The following is a 24,344-nucleotide window of genomic DNA, read 5'->3' as shown; positions in this document are numbered from 1 at the left end:
CATGCTCCAGAAGCCTTGCAGATTGTTCTGTGCCATGCTGCCATGTTGTTTTTATAGACAAGTCATACTTTTTCATTCTTTTTGTAACTGAACAATCAGGAACTTTAACATCCAGCATGCTAACTGAGGTTGCAGAGTCTGGTAAGATAATGGTATTGTATAACACACACCTGAATGCTTAGACCTGCTCACACCTGCCAATGATCTAATAATTAAGTGCATTTGATTAGTAGCGCCTCGTTGCTACTTGCCCTCTTAGTTATAGGGAAGCAGTAATGGTGTAGTTAGTTTCTCACAGGACTGCATAGAAAACTTTCTTTCTCACATACAGGAAATCAGAGGTCTTATCTGAGTTATAGCTATGTGAGTGAGAGAGAGGGCTTTGTCACCTTCACAGTTCTTGGCATCTCCAGCCAGTGTAAAACCAGGTCGGCAGCTGCAGTGAACTCGGCCTTCTTCTGAAGTACACATCTGGCTGCAGCCTCCATTCCTCTCCTCACAGGGGTCCCTCACTAACACGAGGAGAAACATACACATACATATATTTGCAGAATGAAGCCAGGTCAGGACAGTTTGATGAGGACAATTTGTATTCTTGACATCTGAATCATACACATTAATATATTTTCTGTCACAACAAGATTGCTAGTAAAATTAATCAGTGCATTAGAAAATCCATGAAGACTATTCAGATTTTGAGCTGTGTAATGCACAGCTCTGCCACTTTAACAGCTGTTTCTGCACCAAAAGTTAGGCTGACTTACATTTACAGTGTCTCCCATCCCTCTTCAGCTGGTAGTTCTTCCGACACTCACATTTGTAGTGATTGTCCCCCGTGTCCACACACTTGTGTTCACATCCACCATTCAAGACAGAGCAGGAATTCACAGCTTAAGAGCAAAGAAGATAGACGAGTGCTCAGTAAAAAAAAAAAAGTCAAAGTCATAAAGCCCATCCGCTCAGGTGCTCAAGTGCAGATTTAATGGGGCTGAAAGTCGCACTAAGTTTTCAGTAACTTAGAAAGGATGATAAATATAACTGAATTTTCTGGCAATTCAAAATACCTTTCACAGCTCAAGTTGCACAGCTGTATAATTGTGGAAAACACTTGAGTAAATGCAGGAAACTGGAAAAAAAAGGTCTTCAATAGGCCTGTTGGTCCAATGACTACCTCTAGTTTATTTTCTAATGATCTTTCCATCCTATCATTCCTGCAACTTAATGACGTGCCAAATATGAATATTAGCCGTGTGCCTTCTGGGTGCTCTAAACACAGACATGATGACACAGGCTGTAAAACTGAATGAACGGCAGGCTTTTAACACTGATGACTTCCACAGACACAATTAGCCATCCCTCTGCATCCGTACCTATCTTTTAACACAAAGCTGCAGCTGGAAACTGAGGGCATTAGGGGACATACATAGAAACAGAGATGTACCGATTTTCTCCAATGACAAATTTTATGGTCCTAAAAGGGTAAAAGTACTTTACCGCCTTGCATTTCTCCTTTTAAATTGTGTCTGAATTTCTCACAAGGATTATTCAATGAAGCTCTAGCTTCTACGCTTTCATTCTGTTTTTTTCACTACATTTGTTTGTTACATTTGTACAAAACCCAAAGTGAAGAAATTAGTTCTGGCATTAACTGTGTTCAGTGACTGCTACCAATGAAGTCTGGTTTTCATTGGACTGAACACTCACTGGCCACTTCATTATGTAGACCTTGCTAATCCTGGCTTCAGAACACCCTTAATTCTTTGTGGCACAGATTTATCGAGGTGGTGGAAACATTCCACAGAGAGTTTGGTTCATGTTACAGCGTCACACATTTGCTCCACATCCATGATATCACCGACTTTGGGATTACGATTTCGCGTTGTGCTAAGAAACTATTCCCCACACCATTATGCCAACACCCGCAGTCTGAACCCTACCGTCTGAATGTTGCAACACAAATCTAGACTCATTAAGCAGGCAACATTTTTTCAGACATCTATTGTGAGCTGTAGCTTCAGGTTCCTGCTCTTAGCTAACAGGAATGGCACCCACTGTCATCCTCAGCTGCTGTAGTCCAAGTTTTCATATCTTGAGATGCTCTTCTGCATACCGTGGCTGTAATGACTGGTTATCTGAGTTATTAATGTCTTCCTGTTAGCTTGACGCAGTCTTACCATGTTCCTCTGACCTCTGACATTAAGAAAGCATTTTCGCCCAGCAAGCTGCCGCTCACTGGATATTTTCTTTTTGTTGAACTGTTCTCTGTAAACAATAGAAATTGTTGTGTGGGAAAATCCCAGCAGCTCAGCAGTTTCTGAAATGCTTCGACTGGCTCGTCTGGCACCAACAACCTTTCTTCCCCTATTGTAATGCTCAGTTTGAACTTCAGCAGATCATCTTGACCATGTCTGCATGTTTAAAAGCACTGAGTTGTTTACGGACTTATTACAGATTTGTGTTAACCAGCAGTTGAGAAAGTATACATGTCAGTTATGCCTCCAGTTTGCACTCTTGGTAAGATAAGATAAGATAAGATAAGATAAGATCAACACAAATCATGGCAACAACAAAAAACGAAAATTGCACACAGACCTAAGCATAAATGACAAAATATTGCCATAAACACTAAAAACATCAGAGACAATGATGCTGATGGATTCTCGTATACACACTTTCTACATCCATGTTCCGAGTAAGTGCATTATCAGTGTGTATCCTAAGTATTTGTATGGCATAACCTTTCTAATGTCATGAACGTGTAGTAAAGGGCTCTGATCGCCAGATGATCTGTTGCTTAAGTTTCATAAAATAAATATGGTGAGATTGACATTAATATTCCCATCAAAAGCTTGGAAAGAAAGCTCACAAGCAAATTCTCAGAATGTCAGGCTATCCTTCAAAAGTGCAATAAATTCAAACCATTTTTTTAAAAAACTGTATTTTATCTGTTTTATTACAAAGAGAATGATTGCAAAAAATCCTGAATTATTAATGTGGGAAAAATACGGTGTGGGGAGGAGTAGATAGAAAACAGTTTCCACAAGTGCTGTAAATCCTTTTCTTTAGTACTTACCGATACAAGTTCGACCATCTGAGTGCATGCGGAAGCCTTCACTGCACTCACAGTGATGGGAGCCCGGTGTGTTGACACATGTCTGCTGGCATCCTCCATTGAGCTCCTCACATTCATCTACATCTGAACACACAGATATGCAATGCATGCATACCTCATACAGATATATATTTATATGTATTCATGCACCCAGGGGCGGATCTAGAAGGGTGGCATGGGGTGGCAAGTGCCACCCTAAAATGATCCCTTGCCACCCCAAGTGCCACCCCAGTTTTGCATATGACAGTGTTGTTTATTAAAATAAGATAGCATTAACAGTTTGAGTGTAGTTACAGTCAACAGTGAATATAAATGCTAAAACTGAATGTATTGGATAGTGTTCCCGCCCTGCAACATTAACAAATGGTTCAGCCCATAGCAGGACCGGCTTTTTTCTTGCTTTCAGTAGCAAGCCATGCTTATGATTGTGCCAGAGCACATTTTGAACAACAACATGGGAATTTCGGATTTTACACAGGTGTTTGGATGTTACACTCTGGAAATGGAAGAAAGGTGAGTGTTATGAACCCTCTGTGGTCCACCGACACGCTGCACCTCCAAATCACATGACTATTTTAAGGTGACATAGCAACAAGCTGCAGCCACGCTGAGTTTCTATTTCAACCCACACTGAAAGTTCAGACTTCAAAGTTTTTACATTTTAATTACAGGCCAGTAAATCCAGAGTTATGATAATATATATAAGCCACGCTTTTTTTCCTAAATACTGTCGTCAGGTTTTTGTGTGTGTGTGTGTTTTAAGCGTTTTCTAAGGACAGCGCGAAAACAGTAAAGAAAGGGGGAAAAGCCACCGCTTTCCTATCGGTGGACAAATGCACCATGTCGACCAATTCAAAAAAAAGTCAACATATGGAATTTGGTTGTTTAGGAAGAGGGAAAAGTTTTGGGAGTGACTGTAACAGCAGCGAGACAGAGCGAGCAAGTGTGTGTGTGAGAGAGAGTTTTTAGATGTGGGAGATTTGTGATGGTTAGTGTGGAGTGTATACTTAGTGTATTGTGTTGTCTTGTGTAGCTGTTCTGTTGTGTAGTCGTTTTGTTTTGTGCATATGTGTTTGGGTGGGGGGGAGGCTTTGATTTTGCCACCCCATTTGATTTCTTTGCCACCTTCATGCCACCCTAAGAAAATTTCTCTGGATCCGCCCCTGCATGCACCACGCCTTGCTTCTGACTGATTCAAATATGAAATTTGCAGCCATCACAGTGATGAATATGGAACAGTTTCTCTGCTTCTTGATTAAAAGTTTTCGCTTTGCTCATGAATGAGACACCTGTAACTGTGGTCAGTTGTGAGAGAACAGCGTTCAATTTAATGAAGGATTAAAATGAGCTTTTTAGAAACAAGGAATTTATTACATCCTTAATTTTAAAAAAAAGTCCCACCCAGCTTTGAGGTGGTCTAATTAAACATTTCGTTTGACGCACGCCAAATAACAGAAAATGAATAACGCAATTTTACGGGATTGTGGAATAAAGAGGTGTAATTGTGTAATTTTAACCAATTTTAAGCTCCAATTTCTCATGCTTTAAAATGTTAATTATTAAGTGTGCTGTTCAGCTTATTCCCCCATCAGCTCCTTCAGTTTTACTAGTGAAGAAAAACACTAAGAGCTAACTGCATATTATGTCTCCTGTGAACAAAACGATGAAACGGTGAATATCATCAAGACTTTTACAACTACACTTTCTTTGGTGTGAGTGATGAGTGGTTTATCATGCTCTTTGCACACGATTCATTTGTTCACTGTTTTTCCTATAGTGTGTGTCAGAGAGAAGGAAGCCCTGAAGCCAAAAACCTGAAACCTCAACTCACGTATACGTATTGGGGACGGTGCTCATAAGATCCTCCAAAACTCTTCCTGCTTGTCATCTCTGACTTTTTGAGATTACACTAATTCCTTTGTTAGGCCTGTGTGTGCAATGACTGCCCAAATAAAGTTTTATTTTGTGTTTTCTTTTTGTATTTTTCCCAGGAACATGTGGTTCAGTTTATTTGAGCATGCACAACACAACCATAATTCTGGTTTCTCTGAGGTCAGAGAATTTCCTAAGTACTACAAATATACTAAATCACTTTCATGTAGTTTATGTGTGCATTTATTTGTGTTTGTGTTTTGCTTTCTACACATTTAAATATCTGGCAAACCCATGTGGGCAATCCTCTCCAAAGTGATTGCAAGACTATAGTCGCCTAAAGAAATTCCTAATGGTTTGCCCCATTCTTTGAACATATACATGGATGTTAGAAATATTTACTGCACATTGCACTCGTAAGGTGTGTGCCACTGAAACAAGGCTCTTTTGTATGACTGCTATTGTGAATGATGCTTAACATCCAAAACAGCTGAACAGAAAAAAGTTTGTCAAGGTTGCTTATTGGTTTCCCCAGTTGAGATCATTTCAGCGTGAGACACACAGTGAGGTGCATGCAGGGCTGGAGGTGTCACAGGTCAGGAGGTCATATCATGTGACAGCAGAATTGTTGAGCTAACACATACAATTAGGCGAAACAGCAGCCCTACTAACATGCTGCTGAACTGCTTTAGTGGCACAAATGAGGTAGAATGTTTGTTTTTTTTTTTAAAAAGGTAGTCTGAATGTTAAAAGAGCCCATTTTAGTGAGAACCAAAAACTCAAAGCAAGTTCTCTCACCAAAATCTTCAGGGTGCTTCAGTTTTGGCCAACCTGCATGTCAAAGTGTCCTTAGGCGAAATACTGAACCCCAAGTTGCCCTTGATGCATCTATTGGAGTGTGAGTCTATGAGTGTTTGGTGCAAGTGAAAAATGCTATGTAAGTATCAGGTTGTACTTTCACGCAAATTCACACAAAAGCCCCTAAAATAAGAAATGAACAGCTGCTAATGCTGCTAATGCTGCTCACTCCTGACTTCTCCAGCAACCTGTGAGGCATAAAAATGTTAGAGTGACACTATCCTGTCTTAAAGGTCAAAGATCAGGAGCATTTGTTCACACCTGTAGCTTTTAGGAACAAATGGGCGCGCCGCTAACTCAGCGTATTTCTTTCAAAGAAGACAGATGAACTGGGAGGGCACGCTTGTTATAATATATCAGCACTGCCTGTGTGGACAGATGCATGTGTAGGTCTACAGAGGCCAGATCATTTAAATGTAGCAGATTCAAGAAATACTTAGGGAGAAAACACAAAGGCCACTGAATTACCTCACATGGATGAATGTGAACAAATGCTCACGTTCATTTATAGATGGCACCAATGTTTTTAGTCAAAATAATAGGTGTCACTATGTAAAAGTTTCTAAAGTTAACTTTTTTCTCTCTGAGTTTAAAAAGCCCAAAAAGTATACAATGAATGGTAAAATAAAGGCCTAAATTAAATGTACAGTGATCATTTTTTGTGCTATTGCTGATGGAGCACAGTACCACAGGCTCATGTAAATGATGGCATATGTCTGCCTATACAGTAGATGAACACTGAGTGCATCATCTGCATAAAGAAACAACTCCAGTAAAGCTTCTAATCAAGAGATTGAGAAAGGATTAGGAAGGAGAAGAAGATGGGCAGATGCTGAAAAATGGATCACGCCAGTGTTTTCCTGCAATGTCATAATTATTTTTTCCTAACCAAGCGGTTTTGGTGCCGTAACTTTGACTGTTTCAAATGGGAAGTTGCATCAAAAATAACGTTATGATTGGCACCTAATGTCTCTACCATAACGTTATTTTTTACCCTAATAAACTTGCACAGAATTTCCGTGACTGTGTCTTGATTGCGATGCTATCTCGCTGGGAAAAACTTGACCACAGGCAGACAAGCAGCCAAAGTAAGCCCATGCAAAAATGCCTTCATTGTAGTTCCTGTAACTAATTACTCAGTGCATTTATGATTTCAGACTAAAGGTAAATTGAAGCAGGAAAGTGGACTGCCATAAAATGTTGGAAGAGAAGATGATCGCATTTAGGGCTTTCTGTGCAAAAAGCTTTATAGTGATGTCATAATTAATCAGCTAGGGGCCGTCTTGCTATGGGGTTACACAAGCTGGGACACATAAACATGACGCTCAGTAGTCATTAGTACTGAGTTACATGAACTCGATTACAGAGAACAGAGTCGTAGCACTACTAAATGATAACAAATTCACAGGCACATTATATTATATTATATTATATTATATTATATTATATTATATTATATTATATTATAATAATAACAATGAAGTTAACCCAGGAGGTCAGTGTTTGTACGCCAGCTATTTCTAGATGTCCACCTTACCATTGCAGGCCTTGCCATCTGGCCCCAACCTACTGCCTTCAGGGCACTTGCAGTAGTAGCTGCCAATGGTGTTGCAACAGTACCCCTCACAGCCGCCTTCATCCACTTCACATTCGTTAACATCTGAAAGAAGAACATTGAAGGCTAAGTTCACTAAGTTAATTCACAGTTAACAAAACATTGCAGCTTAATTAAATGTGACAAAAGGATTTTTGGCCTCACTGCATCCTAAACTCTTTGTAGGGTTTTTGTTTGTTTGCCTCTTTCCTTTCTTTTTATTTTTTTCTTTGTATTATTTTAGGGTCTTCACCTTACAATACAATGCGTCTTGAGGAACTGTTGTTGTGATTTAGTGATATATAAATAAAATTGAAGTCTATTGACAGGATTTAAGGATCGGTGCACTCATGAAGCACAATGAAAGAACAGGAGAAAGTCTCATCCCTGCTGCTCAACCACAAACTGCTCAAGTGCAAGAGACACAATCCTGAGACCACCGAACCTAACACTCCGTTTACCCACAGGGCACAACCAAGAGAGATGGACTAAGACCTTGCCAGGGGAGGCTGAGGAGTATGATCCCCCTAAACGTGAAGCACACCATCCAGACCCTCTTCTTGAAGAGGTTTTTCAGTCCAGGTACAATCTCCCCAACTTCCACAAACGTTGCATATGCGTGTTAGCTGTTACAACCCCACAACATCCAGAGCCTTGAGAAACTCGGGACAAATTTCATCCACTCCAGAGGCCTCGCCAAACTACCTCAGTGACCTCACCTCCAGTGATGGCTTAGTCATCCCTTTTGTCCCTAGACTCTGTTTCCTCTACAGAAGGCATGTCAATGGAATTGAGGAGATCTTCTAAGTGTCCCTTCTACTACCCAACTAAAAGTCCTCATTCGAGGTCAAATTTAAAAAAAAAAAATACTGGCATTAAAACTCTTTTCAAAGTCTTAATATGTTTATCTAACCTTACTTCTTACTTGGTTTTCCCAACCTTCTAATCTGGTGTGATATCACCACACAAATTTTCCTTTATCTTCTAATATCGTTAGCTTCATAGCATAATTGCCTAAGTCATTTGACTAAGTCAATGACTTAGGCACTTATGCTATGAAGCTAACGATATGCATGAAGCGGTAACAAGAAACCCTATTAATATGAATGATCTATGACACATGGCAATGAGATATTGCTCTAAGTATTATTTTTATAGTAGACAGATTGTTGGCTGAAGATTTATAACAGGCAGGTCTGGTAAATGTTGCTAACATCTGCAGTAGTTATAATCGAGCAACAAAGGAAGACATTTTCATTTATGGCATTACTTTAAAATAGTTTCTGGTTTGTAAAACGGGCTTTCATTTGATATACAGAAATACTTTTTTAAATTTTTTTTAATTTATTTATTTTTTTGCGTATTTCTGTTTTACTGAAGTCCCCACTGTTTAAACTGCTTTCTATTGAAAACACTACAATCTTTCATACCACCTTTACTATCCCACGCCATTACTTATAGCTGGTCAGATGAGGTTGGCACCTATTGTCCCTACAATCCAAAGATAGAAAACAGCAGTGTAACATTTTACACTCATTGATCAGGATCAAGTCTATACAGCTGACTTGATCCTGATCAATGAGTGTAAAATGCTGTTTTTTGCCACAGTAGTTCTGGTCCATGATACACTGTTACAGGACTGGTTTCGAAAAGGGATACGCTGTCAGTGATATGCAGACATCAGATATAGACATCTCCTGTCAGAGAAGGTGGAAAGGAAATATTATTTAGTATCTTGTCGCCATCTGTTAAAAAGATTAAATGGCCCCTCACTGTACATTGAGTTTGTTTATTCTGAATAACAGGAAATTTCCAATGTGGAGAAACAGTTTGGGGAAAAAAACAGGAAACGGCGTGCTTTTAAAAAATGCATCGTTTGGCAGCTTGTTTTTATTAGATTGAAGGAACACGACAACAGTGTTTGTTTAAATTAGTCTGATGTATCACTTTGTGAAAGTCATAATCTTTTTTTATTAACATGCTATTATAAAATAACATGCTTTTAATGGTGGTTTTTAAGATTTGTTTAGCTTTTCAAGGGGTAATGAAGGAATAATGTCCTATTTCTTCAATATACCGCTATCTAACTATGCAGAGGCTAATCTAAAGGCACATACATTTTACATAAGCCATGAAACAAAGCCTTTGGTTTCGGGGGAGAAAAAAAAAGGCTTTCGATTTTAACATACTCAGCAGTACTCTTATGTTGAGCCTGCAGGGGGAAGACACCCATGAAGCAACCGATGACTTGGCCAGAGTTATTAAAAGACAACAGGGTATGAAAAACTGTTTATGTTGTTCAGGTAAAATACTTGATAATATATCTGTTTCCCCACATCTGCATTCTCAAAAAATAAGAAATAAAGAAAGGATTTGAGTCTGTGCTGAAAGCTGCTTCCTGATAACAGCACAAAGCCACAGCAGTCAGTTTAGACAAAATTGTCTCCAGCTGAGCACGCAAGATGCGTTATCAATAGCCTATTCAAATCCTTTCATGCGATGTGATGCAAAGAGCCATAGTTTGGACGAGCGATGCTGAATTATTGCAACCATGTGTGTTCCCTGTGGAGATAAAGAGATACTATACGGCTCCATATTTTACAGTGGGTGAAATCAGAAGCAAGGAAAAGCAGCAGCCGTGACAAATATCCTCAGAAATTGAATGCTTCGCTTGAACATTAGTTGTTACAGGATTTTAAAAGTTTGCAGAGTTCTGCAGGACCTCAGAAACAAAGGATGGGTCGCCATATTTCTTTTTCAGGCCACACCCACACTTGGTTTCCAAGGGCATGCAGGGTTTTCTGGGTAATGTAAAGGGAGACACAGATTCACAATTAATTTCAAGAATTTCTGAAGGAGACAATGATCAGTGCTGATATTACAGATATTTATCTTTTGGGTTTAGGTCTTTGTAAATCACTTTTCCTTAGTTGTTTTATTTTTATAATTAGCACATTGTTTTCCTCAGCCTTTACTTACATGGAAGTCCAACACTCTTCCCATTCATCTTTAACAAGAAGAGGCTCTAAGAAACTTTATGCCCATCCGGGAAAACACACACACACACATGTGCATACCTATAGCTGTCCACAGAGACACAACCCTGTTCTATACTTTTCATCAACTCACAAGGAAGTGACATAGACTCTTAACCTTACAGCCCTGCCCCCCCACTCACACATCCCCACTTTGATCCTGCAGCTCCCTGGAGCCTTAATGAGCTCTCCGTATTAGCTCAGGGTCATTTGTCATCACCATCAAGATGGTGTGCAGGGAGAAGTGTTCACTTAGTGCCTTTCAGGGCATTTTTAAAATCCAGCTTTTTCCAGCACAAAACAACGCAACGCTTAAAAAGTGTTAGCGATGTGAACTGTGTCGCCCTGTCATCGTTACTGAATAGCACTTATTTTAATGGGAAGACTGAAAAAACAAAAATGTTTTTCCATTTAAACCGTCACCTATATGCAGGAATTTAATGTATTTTTTACTTAGTTATAGAATTCCACACAATTCAGCCTCAAAATCTCTGCAGACAGTCATCAAAAGAAGGTACTTTCAGCTGCTCCCTTCCTTACCCAAGGGGTCACCATAGAGCCGAAGTAGTGCAACTAACTTATTTTATCAGGAAGCTATCGATTTTAAACATAGCGATACTGTATATGATCTCAACTTGTTGCAACAGATGGCTTTGTGAGCCTTCTGCCAGAGCTTTCGTCTTCTTGTAATGTATCCATGTATCTATCTTGATAAAGTTCAAAACAAGACGGAAACTGTTTTCTTCTTCATTTATGAATGGAAGTGATTTTTGTTTCCCATCAGTTAGGCCGAACAGAGAGGACAGCTGTTTGAATGCTTTTGTGTTCTCCATAGACAACTATCAACCACCAAGTCCTTATTCCTGGATATCTCATCAGGTGTTATTGACATTACTGTCTTCAGCATAGCATACAGTGCCCCCCCTCTTTCCAGTTTCTCCAAGGACCACCGTTTTTCCTTCCCCTAGAAAAAAAAACTACCTTTAGTACATGGACATTAAATAAATCAACAAACCCTCAGCAATGTGCCCATTTTCCTCATGGTAAAACATTTAAAGATACAAGTCTGGATCAATAACTGAATCAGCAGGCTTTGGCTGCATGATTTGTCTCTCTCAGCACTCTTCAATGAATGCAGCAGAGCTTCAGTTGTGGTAAGTGAAATTCAAGCCTGAGTAAATTTACTGATTCTTCCTTAATAGATGGAATTTGGGTCTGGAGCAGGACCGGTGTTTATTTCCCACCTATTCTAGGTTTGTTTCTATTATGGCAAGTTAACTGTGAAAAGAAATACTTACCAGACAGACCAGTAAAGAAAAAGCCTCAGCTCACACTTCTCTACAATAACAGGCCATTTTTCAGCCTTTTTATTTAACTTAATGTTACACATTACCAAAAAGATTATTTAAACTGTGAGATTATGCTCGACATATACACCATGAACTTTTGGAAACGTTCATGAAACAGGACACATTCTTACTCAGCTATTCTACTTCAGCAGCTCCACATAACTGCTATTTGCCAATGAGATGTAATATTTCAAATGTGAGCTGTTCCAAGTGATGATTTTGTATCTTTTTCCAGTGCATTGCTCCATTAGTGATTTGTTTTACATATATGTATATATATATATATATATATATATATATATATATATATATATATTGTATTTATTATTATTTATCGAAGCTGAAAATGTGTGTTAGCTATGATGTAGAAGTGTCCCATTGCGGAGAAAAAGCAAAAGACCTTGTGAACCATACCGAAAGGTCAAAGGTTATTCAGGGACAGCTGAGGAGCTTAAAGAACCTGTCACAGAGAAGGAAGTAAGCTTCAACAATCTGCTCAGCGGCAACTAAAGATGAGACAAAAGGTGGATTGTTTTCAAGATATGGCGAGCTTGAGGAAGGGATACAATCAATCATGGCTCAGAACATTTAGGAAGAATGCCAACTGTCTTTAAGTCCCGTCTGAAGCATACAATAACAGAGGAGGAGAAAGGCAGAGCTGGTCATTGGTGATGGAAAGCCCTAATTTTGGATAGCTGGGTTTGTTAATATGACGCATTGATATGTGAGAAAGTATTTTGAAAAGCTTCCTTTCTCCTTGCTCTTAATTTTCTATGTGACAAACATTTAGCCCTGCTCACTTTCAACCATGTGGTGAACTCACTTGTGCAGCTCACATGCTTCCCATTTGTCTCTTCAAAACTTGTTTTTATTGTAAGGATGGATCAGATGTTTTAGGGGGACACAGATTATTTACTTGGTGTAAACATGCTTTTTTTTTCTTATCTTTCATTTCCTAATAGTAAATAATAAAACCTTATTTGTTCTCTGACAGTGCAGTACAAGAGACATGAATCACAACAACTGTGTGCTATCCTGCTTTCTCCCCCAACATTTAATCCACGCACAACACCAGCATTTTTCTCTGTAATTACCAAAGTTCCAACATTAAAACCCAGTTCATTAATTGGGATAGAAAAGTTGAACTGGAGCCCCTGGCTTGATAGTCTTATTTGAACTTTTTGCCCCATAATTCCATCAAGTTTTCTTCAACATCTGGGAAAACTATCTTCCTCAAAAATGCCTTCCACAGAGAGGATGAAACATGGATGTAGATTTATGCCTAACTGTACTGCATGTAGAAGATTGTTCAGCATCTCAGTATTGCTGTTTCAGATATGGAATAAACATGATCGTGCTAAGGATGATTTTTCAGTTTAATAAAGCTTTGAACGTTACTATTTACTTTTCATTGTGAAACAACATCCATGCCAGGGTCTTTCTAGCTTTTGAGAATTATTACACGTAGTAAGATGTACTAAGTTACACAGCGTCAGCATGTTCTAACTTTCACCATTCACTTCCAACATTTCCCCTAATGCTACTGACTGCTAATGCTGCCTACTTACTGTCATATGTTAAAGGAAAAGTTTACCTTTAAATGAGCAAGAACACGAGTTATAAAGAAAACCATGTTGTTAGAGAAACTAGTGAAGTGTGTAGGCCTGAATGACTCACAGCGCTTTCAGCTCTTTGATGTTCTTCTACAAGACAACAAAAGGTCAAGATAGCATTTTTTTTATCTTCTTCTGAGAAAAGTTCACACTGAAAAACAATCAGAATTGCACTGCTTGCTTTATAGCCAAACAGCTGCATATCAGATATTTCTCCAGTTTTAGATTAGTGAAGGCCAAAAAAGGTTTTTATCCCTTTTGCTAACTTCCCTAAAGTAGTTTTCAGAACTCTGGGGCACTTTCTTGGTGGAAAACTCACCACTTGTCTACTTCAAAAATCTCAAAAAAGGGGGCCTCTATCTTAGGCTTATTTTTCTAAACCCAAAACTAACACTATAGAGCACAGCCAAACCGAGTTCATGGAAGAATAACTCCACTGCTACTGTAGGAATTCAACAGTGAGCCTTGAGTGCACATGGCTCATCTCACAGACCATTAGCTGCGGCCTGTTCAGCATTAACCTGATAAAAATGATAGCTAAATGCATTTGAAAAGATGCCGGGGTGTTTTTTTTAGCATGTGGCTACTTCCCTGTCACATGGCAACAATTGATCTAATGTTCCTCCCTCCTCTGATAGCTATGCTGATCATGTAGCACTTGCCTTGCTCCCCCCTGTGTCCTGCTGTTAGACGAGCCATATTCACGGTCTGTGTCTCGGCATATGATTCCTACATCCACATATAGAGACTTCAGGAATGAAAACAGGATGACTGGGTGCACAGGTCACAAAGGAAGCAACGCTAGCACATAACAAACATTATCACTGTCTTAGTCTCAGTGTTTAATAAGAAGACAAACTATGTTTATCCTGAAAAATCACACATGACTATAACTATGATGATACAGTTTTTTCTGTGGATCATGGAAACCTCTGGCATCCAATCACTATTAGAGTTCAACATTTAATTTTAACTTGCTGTAAGGTCTGATGTATTCAGCCAGAGGCATCTGCGGCTTTTAACTCAGTTTTCAAAAGCTGATCGCTACCATGTGTTTAAAACATGTCTTGGGAGATTGGTATTGGTTTCTCAGTCATTAAGCACATATTACGCCAGAGATGCACAGGAACCTTCAGTGAAGCTTTTCATTAACCACTATTATTAAAAACACAAAGCGCTAGCCAAAGCAACAACCGACCTGTCAGAGGTCATTTAGACATTTGCACTTCAGTTCTGTCAGAAACAAACGTTATGACTTCCACACCTCACAGACTTTAGTAGCCATGACCTAAATTATTGTTGCAGAAACCTTTCAGACAAGACCAACATAAGCACTCCAGCCTGCCATCATTACAACCACACAGTTGTCATAATTTAAATAAATTACTGCCTGCTGCACATGTGTGAGCTGGGACTTTAGAGTGCTGTCTTATATCCCAGGTTGTGTTAAGATCATAGTTGTTGACAATGATTTGGAACTACAACTGTTCTAAAATGACTCCTTTGTACCTAGAGGAAAAGAACAATCTGCTTCTGTTGCTTAGGAGTTAAAGCACAATGCTCAAAACTCACCTGGAGCTCTGCTATGACCTAAGTGCACGGAAAGACTTAGAGAAGCTAAACTCCCCGCATGGTATGTTAGTTAAGAGGATTCCTTCCAAACCTGTGAAAGACATCACTGTTTTGTGAGAACAACCACAGGAGCTACTAAGACGTTATACACCTTCATTCTGGGTCTTCACGAACATTTCTATCAAATTAAATCTAGGACTAGATTTATTTATTTTTCCTCAGCCATGTTTTTATTGTAACCACATATTGATATTTTGGCTTGACTACATCGTTGAGCTTAATTACTTCCAGAGACCTGAAAGAGACTATGGTTTTTTTTCTCTTTCTTGACGGACAGATTGTTTCACTGAGACTCTTTTTAAAGTTCAGAGCAGGAACAGGCATACCAGTAAAAATTCATCCTGAACAGATTTTTCTTTCTGTCCAGAGTCAAATCCAGGAATGTGTGATATTACTGCCAAAGACATGTGAAAGCAGTAGAAGACAGAGGACTAAACACTGGCAGAGGCTCTATAAAGGATATACACCATACCAAGTGAAGACATTACCAAATCATTTTTCCTGAATCTTTTCCAAGTTGCAAATATTTTTTAGCTATATTCAAAACCCAATGGATTAGAGTTAACAATTTCCAGTATGTTCCCTGAACCGGTCCTAAATGATGTATGAAGGAAACATTAATTTTCTTATGTGAAAAATGGAAACAGTCAAGCGTAAGGTACAAGAATTTGCATAAACACCTCCACAGAATACTCAAAGAGGAAACATGCAATGAGCTTAGCATATGTACAAATCTGCAGAGCCCAACTAAAGCTCGACCATTATCATACAGTGGGGCAAAAAAGTATTTAGTCAGCCACCGATTGTGCAAGTTCCCCCACTTAAAATGATGACAGAGGTCAGTAATTTGCACCAGAGGTACACTTCAACTGTGAGAGACAGAATGTGTCTATATGTCTATATGTCAGTCAATTTCAGTCGATATTAGGTATTTGCCGATATCATTAGTGGCATTTATATGATAGAAAAATATATATATAAAGTAAAGAAACACCTTCAATCATGTTATGAGTGTTGATGTTCCCAAAGGCACTCTGAAACTTCCCTGCTGGTAATATGTGTTTGAAATGCTACAAACACAACAACCAGAGCCCTAAAGCCAGTACTACAAAACAGGATTTTGTTTTATTTGTGTAACTTCAGTGTTAAACATGGTTAACCATGTTTCTTTACAACAGTTTTGTATTTTACAGGTGTATATTTTATATTTTGTAGCGATTTTTGAAACACCATCTGATGTCTCTGGTGTAGGTAGCACTCATAGGGATCATTTTCTGTGGAAGAAAAGTGTTATGACCCATGGAAAAAACCCTTTTATACTGGTTAGATGCTGCCAACGCCAACCCCATCATATCAACCTGCAGTGGAAACTCTGGTTTAATTTAAGGAGTTGATAATCAGCTTTGTGTGAGCGCTTATCCTGATCACCAGCGGTGAGGAAAGTGAATCCAGAAAACAAAAAGATAACCTGGATATGCTGGACTTGGTTCATAGTGCAGGAAGCTGTTCTACAAAGCTAGTTGAATCTTCCTTGGTAAATTCAGGGTTAAACCTGGTTTTCAGTACTATGAACATGGTTAACTTCTTACTGCGGTAGCTTGCCATGGTAACATATGCTGTGCACTAACACAGATCAGATTAGGTTCCAGATTAGAGCTCAACATGTATGAAATCGTCACCTACTGACCAATCAATTCCCAGAAAATAGCATCCCCATTCTTTGAAGTTCCTCAGACATCTGTGTGTGGAGAGTAGGAGGGTCTAAAACTTTTTAACAGCATCTAAAGTGTTTATCTTTTCCAGATAAGAATCTTTTCTGAATATCGACTAGTATAACTAATGTTCTTGTCTTGTTTTGTTTTTTTCATGTTGGCTGCAAGCTATTTTTATTTTAAAATATTTCTATTTTTCCAAAAGCATTTACATATGAATCCTAAAAAAGATGACTTTTTTCATACATTCTGACCTTATATCAAATTTGTACAGAATCAAGACTAAAATTGTCTTTTAATGTAATTAAGTTAAACATGATTTAATTAAATACTTGATTGTAATACATCAGATTCTTCCATGTCTTAATGAACCAAGTGTCATATTGATACATCTGTTAATTTACTGGGTTTGCATTATTACTGGCTGTATTTCCTTCTTTCAGATAGGCTAAGTTTTATTAATGTAGTAACGTCTTTTCCAGACCTACTGACCACAGCACTCAAACTGCACACCTTTAGTACACCTCTGCAGTACTTTTCCTCTCACAAGCACACTGCTGTGTTGCTTTCAGTCTACATTATTTTACCTCTTAATATTTTTCCAGTGGTTTCCATATTGGTCTTAAAAACTGGGGCTCTAGAGCCAGTTCTGTTCAAACACATTAACGACAAAAATAACATTTAGGTAGGAGAACCATGAAAATCCAAACACATGCACATATAAACCTGCTGCAACACAAACAAAAATAACTCCCGATTCTCTAGGACACATTTCACTGTTGAAATACTGTAAAACAAATCAAAATGCACAAACACAGTCAACAAAATCCAAGACTTAAAAGAAAATTTCAACATCCAAACAAAACTGCATCCATTTATGCCAGACTGTTTATAATCTGTTTTACATAGTCAAATGCACATAATAAACAGAGTCTCTGCTTCCTGTACCAAAAGTAAATACACAACAGAAGAGACCTGGTGGTAACTGAGTCACCGTCTCCCACTGTTTTATTTATTGCAGTCATCCTAACAACTCTGCAGGAAAAGCCACTCCCTCTATAGCTATAGCTGTTTCCCATTTCAGTAGCTCATTGAAAAACTTTAATACAGTCATAGAGAACTTCAGTTGTATTGAAGCCTTTTCATTCGGCAATCACAGAAGAAAACTTTCAGAGACAACCTACTGTAATCTACCACACTAAAGACTGCAGACGTGTTCCTGCAACTCCATCTCCACCATCCATTCAGCTTTATGTCATACAATCAAGCCCAATCTAATTCACACCTTTGTAAAAATATGTACACAAGTGTTCAAACACTGACACAGATAAAGACTGGTGTGTTTAATCTGACAGAAATCCCGTCCAGACAGGAGCTCAGTGACTGGGGTGAGATGTGATCCGATAATAGACAACTCGAGGTCCGCAGAATCAAACATTCAAGTTCAAATGAAGAAAGAAGATTCCATGAGAGAAAATGTGATTTACACTGAAACTGCAATTCCCCCGAGGCTGTCAACAGAGTTCCTCAGATTTAAAGTCTGGAAATAAAACTGTCCAGTCCACTTCTGTTGCTACATATACTTAGTTTAATTCACACACCGCCTGGTGACTTTGTTTGTGTTAGAAAAATCTTTGTTCTACCATACATTCCCAACAAAGTTTGTTTGGATGTTGCTACCTATAATATCACAACTTATATCAATTAACTTTTTGCAAGAAAGTTGTAATTTCTATTGATTTTGATCGCTGTCTCATTAAAAACACCCACTACAAGATCTAGTCTTAAGCACCGTTCATAACAACTGTTCCAAAAGTGCACTGAAAGCAGCCAAGGCTTCTTTAGTGAGGACCAGATGGTTTCTGTCCTCACGCTGTTATGTGCCCATGGTCTCTTAATTTTATACAGACACATGCACCAATCTAACCAAACCAAAGCCTAATCCAAAGCTTTACAGAGTGAGACAGGGTGGCATTCACAAGCAGGGATAAATAGAACTATTACAGAGCCGGCTCCAGAGTCTCAACACATGCTTCGGGCAACATGCAGGCTGTTTATGACCTCCCAGTGTCAACACCCCGGCCTTGGTGTCAGTGGCTGACATAGATTTCCTTGGATGATGCCTACTGTCTCACATCAGAAATGAGAAGCAGGTGGTCAGCTGGCCCGCACAACACACTGTGGGTTCTACCACCACGACTTGGCCAGAGCACCAAAGAAAGTAACAGTTCAAGAAAGTCAGTCAGTGATGAGTGCTGAAAAGAGGCGAGGGGGAGCAGTGCCTGGATTGTAACTTGAACTAAAACCAGAGTCAGAATGTTCGGCTTTTTCTCAGTGTACATTTTGCCTCTTTTGAAGTCTAAATCTGCTGTGGTGAAAAGGCAAAGCTGACATATCCTTTGTCCTCACAACGCACTTTGTTATATATCTTAAGAAATAGTGACAGGATGAATAGTGACAGGAAGTCGTTTGCTACGAGAAAGTCAGGCTTGTAATTAAAAAAAATAAACTCATTGTCATTTAATGAATTGCAATTTTCACTCTAAAAAAAACACGTTCTTTAATTCGCCAATCACCTTTTTTAGCAACTGTAAACAAAATACTGAAATATGATTACCTTTTTAGTTTGAAATCAAATCAATGCCCTTGAGGGCATCCACACAATCAAATCACTTTTATTGTCACATCACATGTGCAGATACATTGGTACAGCACATGTGAGTGAAATTCTTGTGTGCGAGCTCTCACACGGGAAAGAAAAAAAGTGTCATTTTGAAATGTGAAATCTCACAATACGAATCTAATAAAGAAGGCAGGTTAATAACGATAGTAATTTGCTTAAACCCACACAAATCAAAATGACTAGTGTGTGTCTTTGATGCCGCATCAGGCAAAGGTTGCGAGGGAAGGAACCTGGCTGAACACAGAAGCTTGGCTGACTCTCTCGGCGCATAATGTTTCTGGCAGAAGACTGTGGATAAATCTGTCTCACGAGACGAGAGAAGGAAAAGTGTTTTCAAGAAAGAGAAGAGCAAGACGTGCGTTCCCAAAGAGGACGTGAAAGAGAGAGGATGAAAGTCCTGATTATAACATCTCTGTTTCCAATCCATCACTTAGATGTGTGAAAACCAAAGAACCCGCGTGAAAACAAACGCGAGCGCTGCCTCTAACAAACAACAACAGGCTTGTGTGAAAACATCTTAGCAAGAGGAAGGACTGTGTTACACCTCTGGCAGGCCCCTTCTCCTGGGAAATCTAACAGCAAAGCTTATGTGTGTGTCTGCCTGCATGTTTGCGTTTCTGTGAGCATGTGGGGGGCTAGAAACCAAATATCTTCCGCTCACCATTCTCTCTTTGCAGGACTCCTCCAAAACAGCAACAAGCACACAAAAACTAGAGTTACTTAGACTGCAATGAGCGGAAAGAATAGACAATGATGGCAACAAGAGACAAGAAGAATAATAAGGGTTTAACTCTGCTTTACTTCAGATGTTCGCTATTTATTTGTGACAGATGCCAGGTTGCTCAGTTGCAGTTCATTAAGAACTGAAAGGCTGAGATTTTAGAGGTTTTGATTATGTCCAGTTTATTTATTTGTGTAGAAGTCCTTATCTCCAACAATTCATATTTCTAAGTTGTTTTGGCTTATTTAAATGCAATTTAAGTAATAGATACTGCTTAGATGCATTTTACAGGAAGCCACATTTTAGCAAATACACTTATTCACCTTCTGGTAGGTTATCGCTAAGAGCACACGTGCTGCCTTTGTATCTCCGCAGTAATTTAAAGGTTGCAGCAAATGTCTGGTTTGCTTAGTACAAAGACTGGAAGGGAGTGAAAGGTTGGTCCCTGTCAAATGTTCACTGTCCTTTCTCTGAGCAGTGATCTGGCAAACAGCTGTTCAGCTGAAAGAGACCTTGTACAGGAAACCGGTTGCACATGTAAGTATATGCTAACCATCAACTGGCTGCCTTATGTTATACCGTGCAAGAAGCACGCTGATAACTGAGTGACATGGGAGTTCACATTGGCTTCTAAACTGGAAATATCCCTATTTCCAAACTATCAAACCTTAAAGAATACTCAACAAACAAATCAATTAATTCAATGCATTAAGGAAATGTTCAACCAGGGGGAAATATTGGTAGGTGAAACCAAATTTCTATTTCTGAAGATTTTTTGTTTTAGTTTTTCTGTCATATAAAATAAGGACTGAAGACAGTCTCATTAATGAGCAGTTTTTATAGAGAGGAAGCTCAGCTGGGTTAGCCACAGCACTCCAGGCTCTTGCCTTCAAAGAAAAAACATTTCTCCCAAACAAAAACCCACTTCTTTCACCTTTAACTAGCCAAAGCCCCCACAGAGCAGCCCCGTCCAATCACAGCTACAAGACAGGCTCATTCTGCTTTAGCAGAGTGAACACATAAGGTCTGAACTGGACCCTGAATATACATAAGTGTGTTTGCCGGCTCCCAAACATATATTTGGCTATTTTGAATTACCTGCATACTTCAGTGACTTATTTTCAATTTAATAAATTGGCAAAATCTTTAGTTTTCATCTTCTGGGAAGCTGAATACTCACCATATTGACATCGTGTGCCTTTGAAGCCCAGTGGACAATGACATATTTGGTCTCCAGTCTCAGCACATCTCCCTCCATTGAAGCACATATTGGCACTGCAAACCCCTGAAGGTATCACATAGCATAACGCTGCTGATATATCCAAGTTATGTGTGCACTTCTGCATATACAGTCTTGACCAGCAGTGGGCAATTAATTTTCCGATGGGGCCACATGAGAAACAGAGACTGTTGAGTTCAGCTTATTGGTGCAGCACTGCACAACAGTCCTAGTTTCTCATGTGGCTTCTTGGGAAAATTAATTGCCCATTGCTGGTTTAGACAACAGGCTGTTTCCGGGTTCAGTTATTGTTTCAAGTGCAGTATTGAAAGTAGCTCCATCTGATACATGCTGATGAAATGCAATTACTCACTGTGCAGACAACCTCTCTCTTCACCCTTCTGAATCCAACCAGGGCAGCACCTGTAGACTGTGTGCAAATCCACTCTGTACACTTGCCTGTAAACTGTGTAGTACGCTGTCCTGAGGAGGGGAAATTTCACAATTTTAAGGTCATTACATTACCTTCACAGGTAATACCTTATAATGTTGAGTGTATAAAAGATTTTTAACACATCATTAAACAATTTTTGTAGATGCAAAAGCCAATTGGTTTAATAACAACAACAACAACAAACTTTATTTATATAGCACATTTAAAAACCATGGTGTACCAAAGTGCTTAACATGTAAGAGGGTAAGATGAAGTAAGAGGGAAGGATGAGGGCTATGGCAAGGTACCAAAACATGCTAGCAGGTTAGATGGCATTAAAACACAAAAGCAAAATAAATGCATATAAAAGCATAAAAGAGCAATAAGTGTAAGGTATAAAACAGTCAAAAATAACTGTAGTAATACTAATTAGTCACTGTTTCTGTTAATCAGAAGAATGAACATTACAACTATCAGCCCCAGATCACGTGAACAGAAGTCATCCCCAGCAGTTATCGGAGAGATCGCCAGTGGCAAACCAAATTTTAAAAGTCTACATTTACCTCCTCTCAACACCCATACACCATTTGTGGCTTGTGCATCCCTGCTTCCACACCTTCACCATGCGGGTAAAAGCCTGGACGCAAGGTTGACGGCTCCCTACCATGGACATCTCCTGGTCAGCACAAACATTTGGCCTGGGCATGAAAAACACATAGTTTATATAACAAAATGGCAAAAACTTGGGGGAAAAAAATCTGTTTTTCTGATGACTTTCAGTAAATAGTGCTTTATTTGTATTTTTCTGTCTATGTGTTGGTAGGTGACTGTGTTGAGGGGTAGACAACAGTTACATATACATGTTCTACATGTTCATTTGTTTTAGTATTACACATTATCACCGTCTACTGCTTTTATCACTAGATAAACAACCACATTTTAATTGTTACAATGTAAATCTACAAAATAAAGTGTAAAAAAAAAAAAGCCTCAAATCTTAAACTTTGTAAGCTTCTATTTAAGGAGCCTGCATCTGTTTATGTTGTGAGTGCAGGTAAACTATCCATAGGTGTCCTCCTCCTCAAACCATCTGGCTTCAGTATAGGGCAACCTGAAGTTAATTAGAGGAAATATTCTTCGTCTCTGGTAATGAAAGAATCAATCATGTCCTCCACAGTCTATTTAAATTCAAAACCCTCAAGTACAGTCCAAGGAAAAGCACATTCCTTTGGAAGTTATTATGCAGATGCACATTACATCCGCGCTACAAAAACAGTGGACACGCATGCACGAGGGGACCCGAAAGAGAGACTCCTAGTGGTCATTGAGCAGAAAAACATAGAGTGGAGAGAAGTGAGAATTATAAATGGTGAAATCAAAAGTTCAACAGAGTTTAAACTCAGAATCTCTGTTTTAAAAATCCAATCTAACGCACGCTGCTTCTGTCATATTTAAAAGCCCCAAATCTTTCTCTTTCACCTGATCATATATTCAAGTGTGTGCTCACAGTGCAAACGGAAAGCAGTGGAAACGATGTTAAACAAAACAAAACAAACCCAAAACAAACCCAAAACACGTTACTTACATGCCAAGCTGCAGCTCCAAAGATGACGCGATATGCATAGTGCCAAATAATATTACGCACAAAATAAAAATATGTGGGAACATAATTTCAGCCAGTTACAACCACGGTCAGAAGTACTCAATCGGCGCTGGCTCTGTGCCTGTTAAATGAAGAGCATCCTGACACTTATGAAAGTCCTCCTTTAAACATGACTCACGACTTTTGTTTATCCTGCAATGATATCCCTGATATCCCGTTTGCTTGTTACGCAGAGGGGCAACTGTCTCATGTCAAAGGCTGCCTTTGAATGGCTCCGAAGAAAGGCACCACCCACAGTGACTGTGGGGCCATCTCTCCAAACCTCCCGGCAACACTGACATGTGCACTCATTAGTAATACAGCCAGCTTTGCTTATAAGACAAAATATGTAGTTTCATCAAAAGGCTATACCTATCGACAAATGCTCCTAAATTATTCTGATTTTTTTAAATGGTTCGATGTGCATATAAAATAAAAATAAACTACTTTCAACAGTTTTATATATATTAAGCTTTACTGAATACAATAAAGCAGATCAATAAACATTCAGTGCAGATAAATTATGTTATTGCGTTTCGTAAAGTCATGACAGCTGAGATGGCTCCAGCGCCCCCCGAGACCCTGAAAAGGATAAGCGGAAGCGAATGGATGGATGGATGGATGGATGGATGGATGGATGGATGGATGAATTCTTTGCCAAATTAAATAAGCCACAATAAAAAAAAAATAGATAAAACACCTACTATGGTGACTTAAAGTCATTTCTGAAAGCATGTAGAATATTTAAATACAGGCTATTTAATGGTAAGCTACAATAAACCAACAAGTTAGACAAATTATATTATTTTAGGCTGTACTGTTTGCACACATGTCCAGTTTTTTCTCTGCTTTTAATTTCAGCGCTTGGT

General features: G+C 38.9%; 1 protein-coding gene across 1 annotated transcript in view; it reads right to left on the bottom strand.

Annotated features, from left to right (window-relative positions):
- Positions 1-23,653, bottom strand: part of egfem1 (EGF-like and EMI domain containing 1) — a 54,544-nt gene extending 30,891 nt beyond the window's left edge. The window contains exons 1-8 of the mRNA XM_085429561.1: positions 23,419-23,653; positions 22,397-22,531; positions 21,774-21,883; positions 21,362-21,466; positions 7,380-7,502; positions 3,074-3,196; positions 765-890; positions 390-512 (exon numbers count right to left, since the gene is read on the bottom strand). Coding sequence (XP_085285687.1) covers positions 390-512; positions 765-890; positions 3,074-3,196; positions 7,380-7,502; positions 21,362-21,466; positions 21,774-21,883; positions 22,397-22,531; positions 23,419-23,501 — 928 coding nt within the window. The 5' untranslated portion in view covers positions 23,502-23,653. The remainder of the gene's footprint in view (positions 1-389; positions 513-764; positions 891-3,073; positions 3,197-7,379; positions 7,503-21,361; positions 21,467-21,773; positions 21,884-22,396; positions 22,532-23,418) is intronic.
- Between the last annotated feature and the right edge of the window lie 691 nt (positions 23,654-24,344).

This window comes from Copadichromis virginalis, linkage group LG14, assembly GCF_057382275.1.
Source record: "Copadichromis virginalis isolate Kocher_CV1m ecotype Utaka linkage group LG14, C_Virginalis_male_GT1.1, whole genome shotgun sequence".
Lineage (NCBI taxonomy): Eukaryota > Metazoa > Chordata > Actinopteri > Cichliformes > Cichlidae > Copadichromis > Copadichromis virginalis.
The sequence above is the reverse complement of the archived record's forward strand: the minus strand, read 5'-3'. Positions and strand labels throughout refer to the sequence as shown.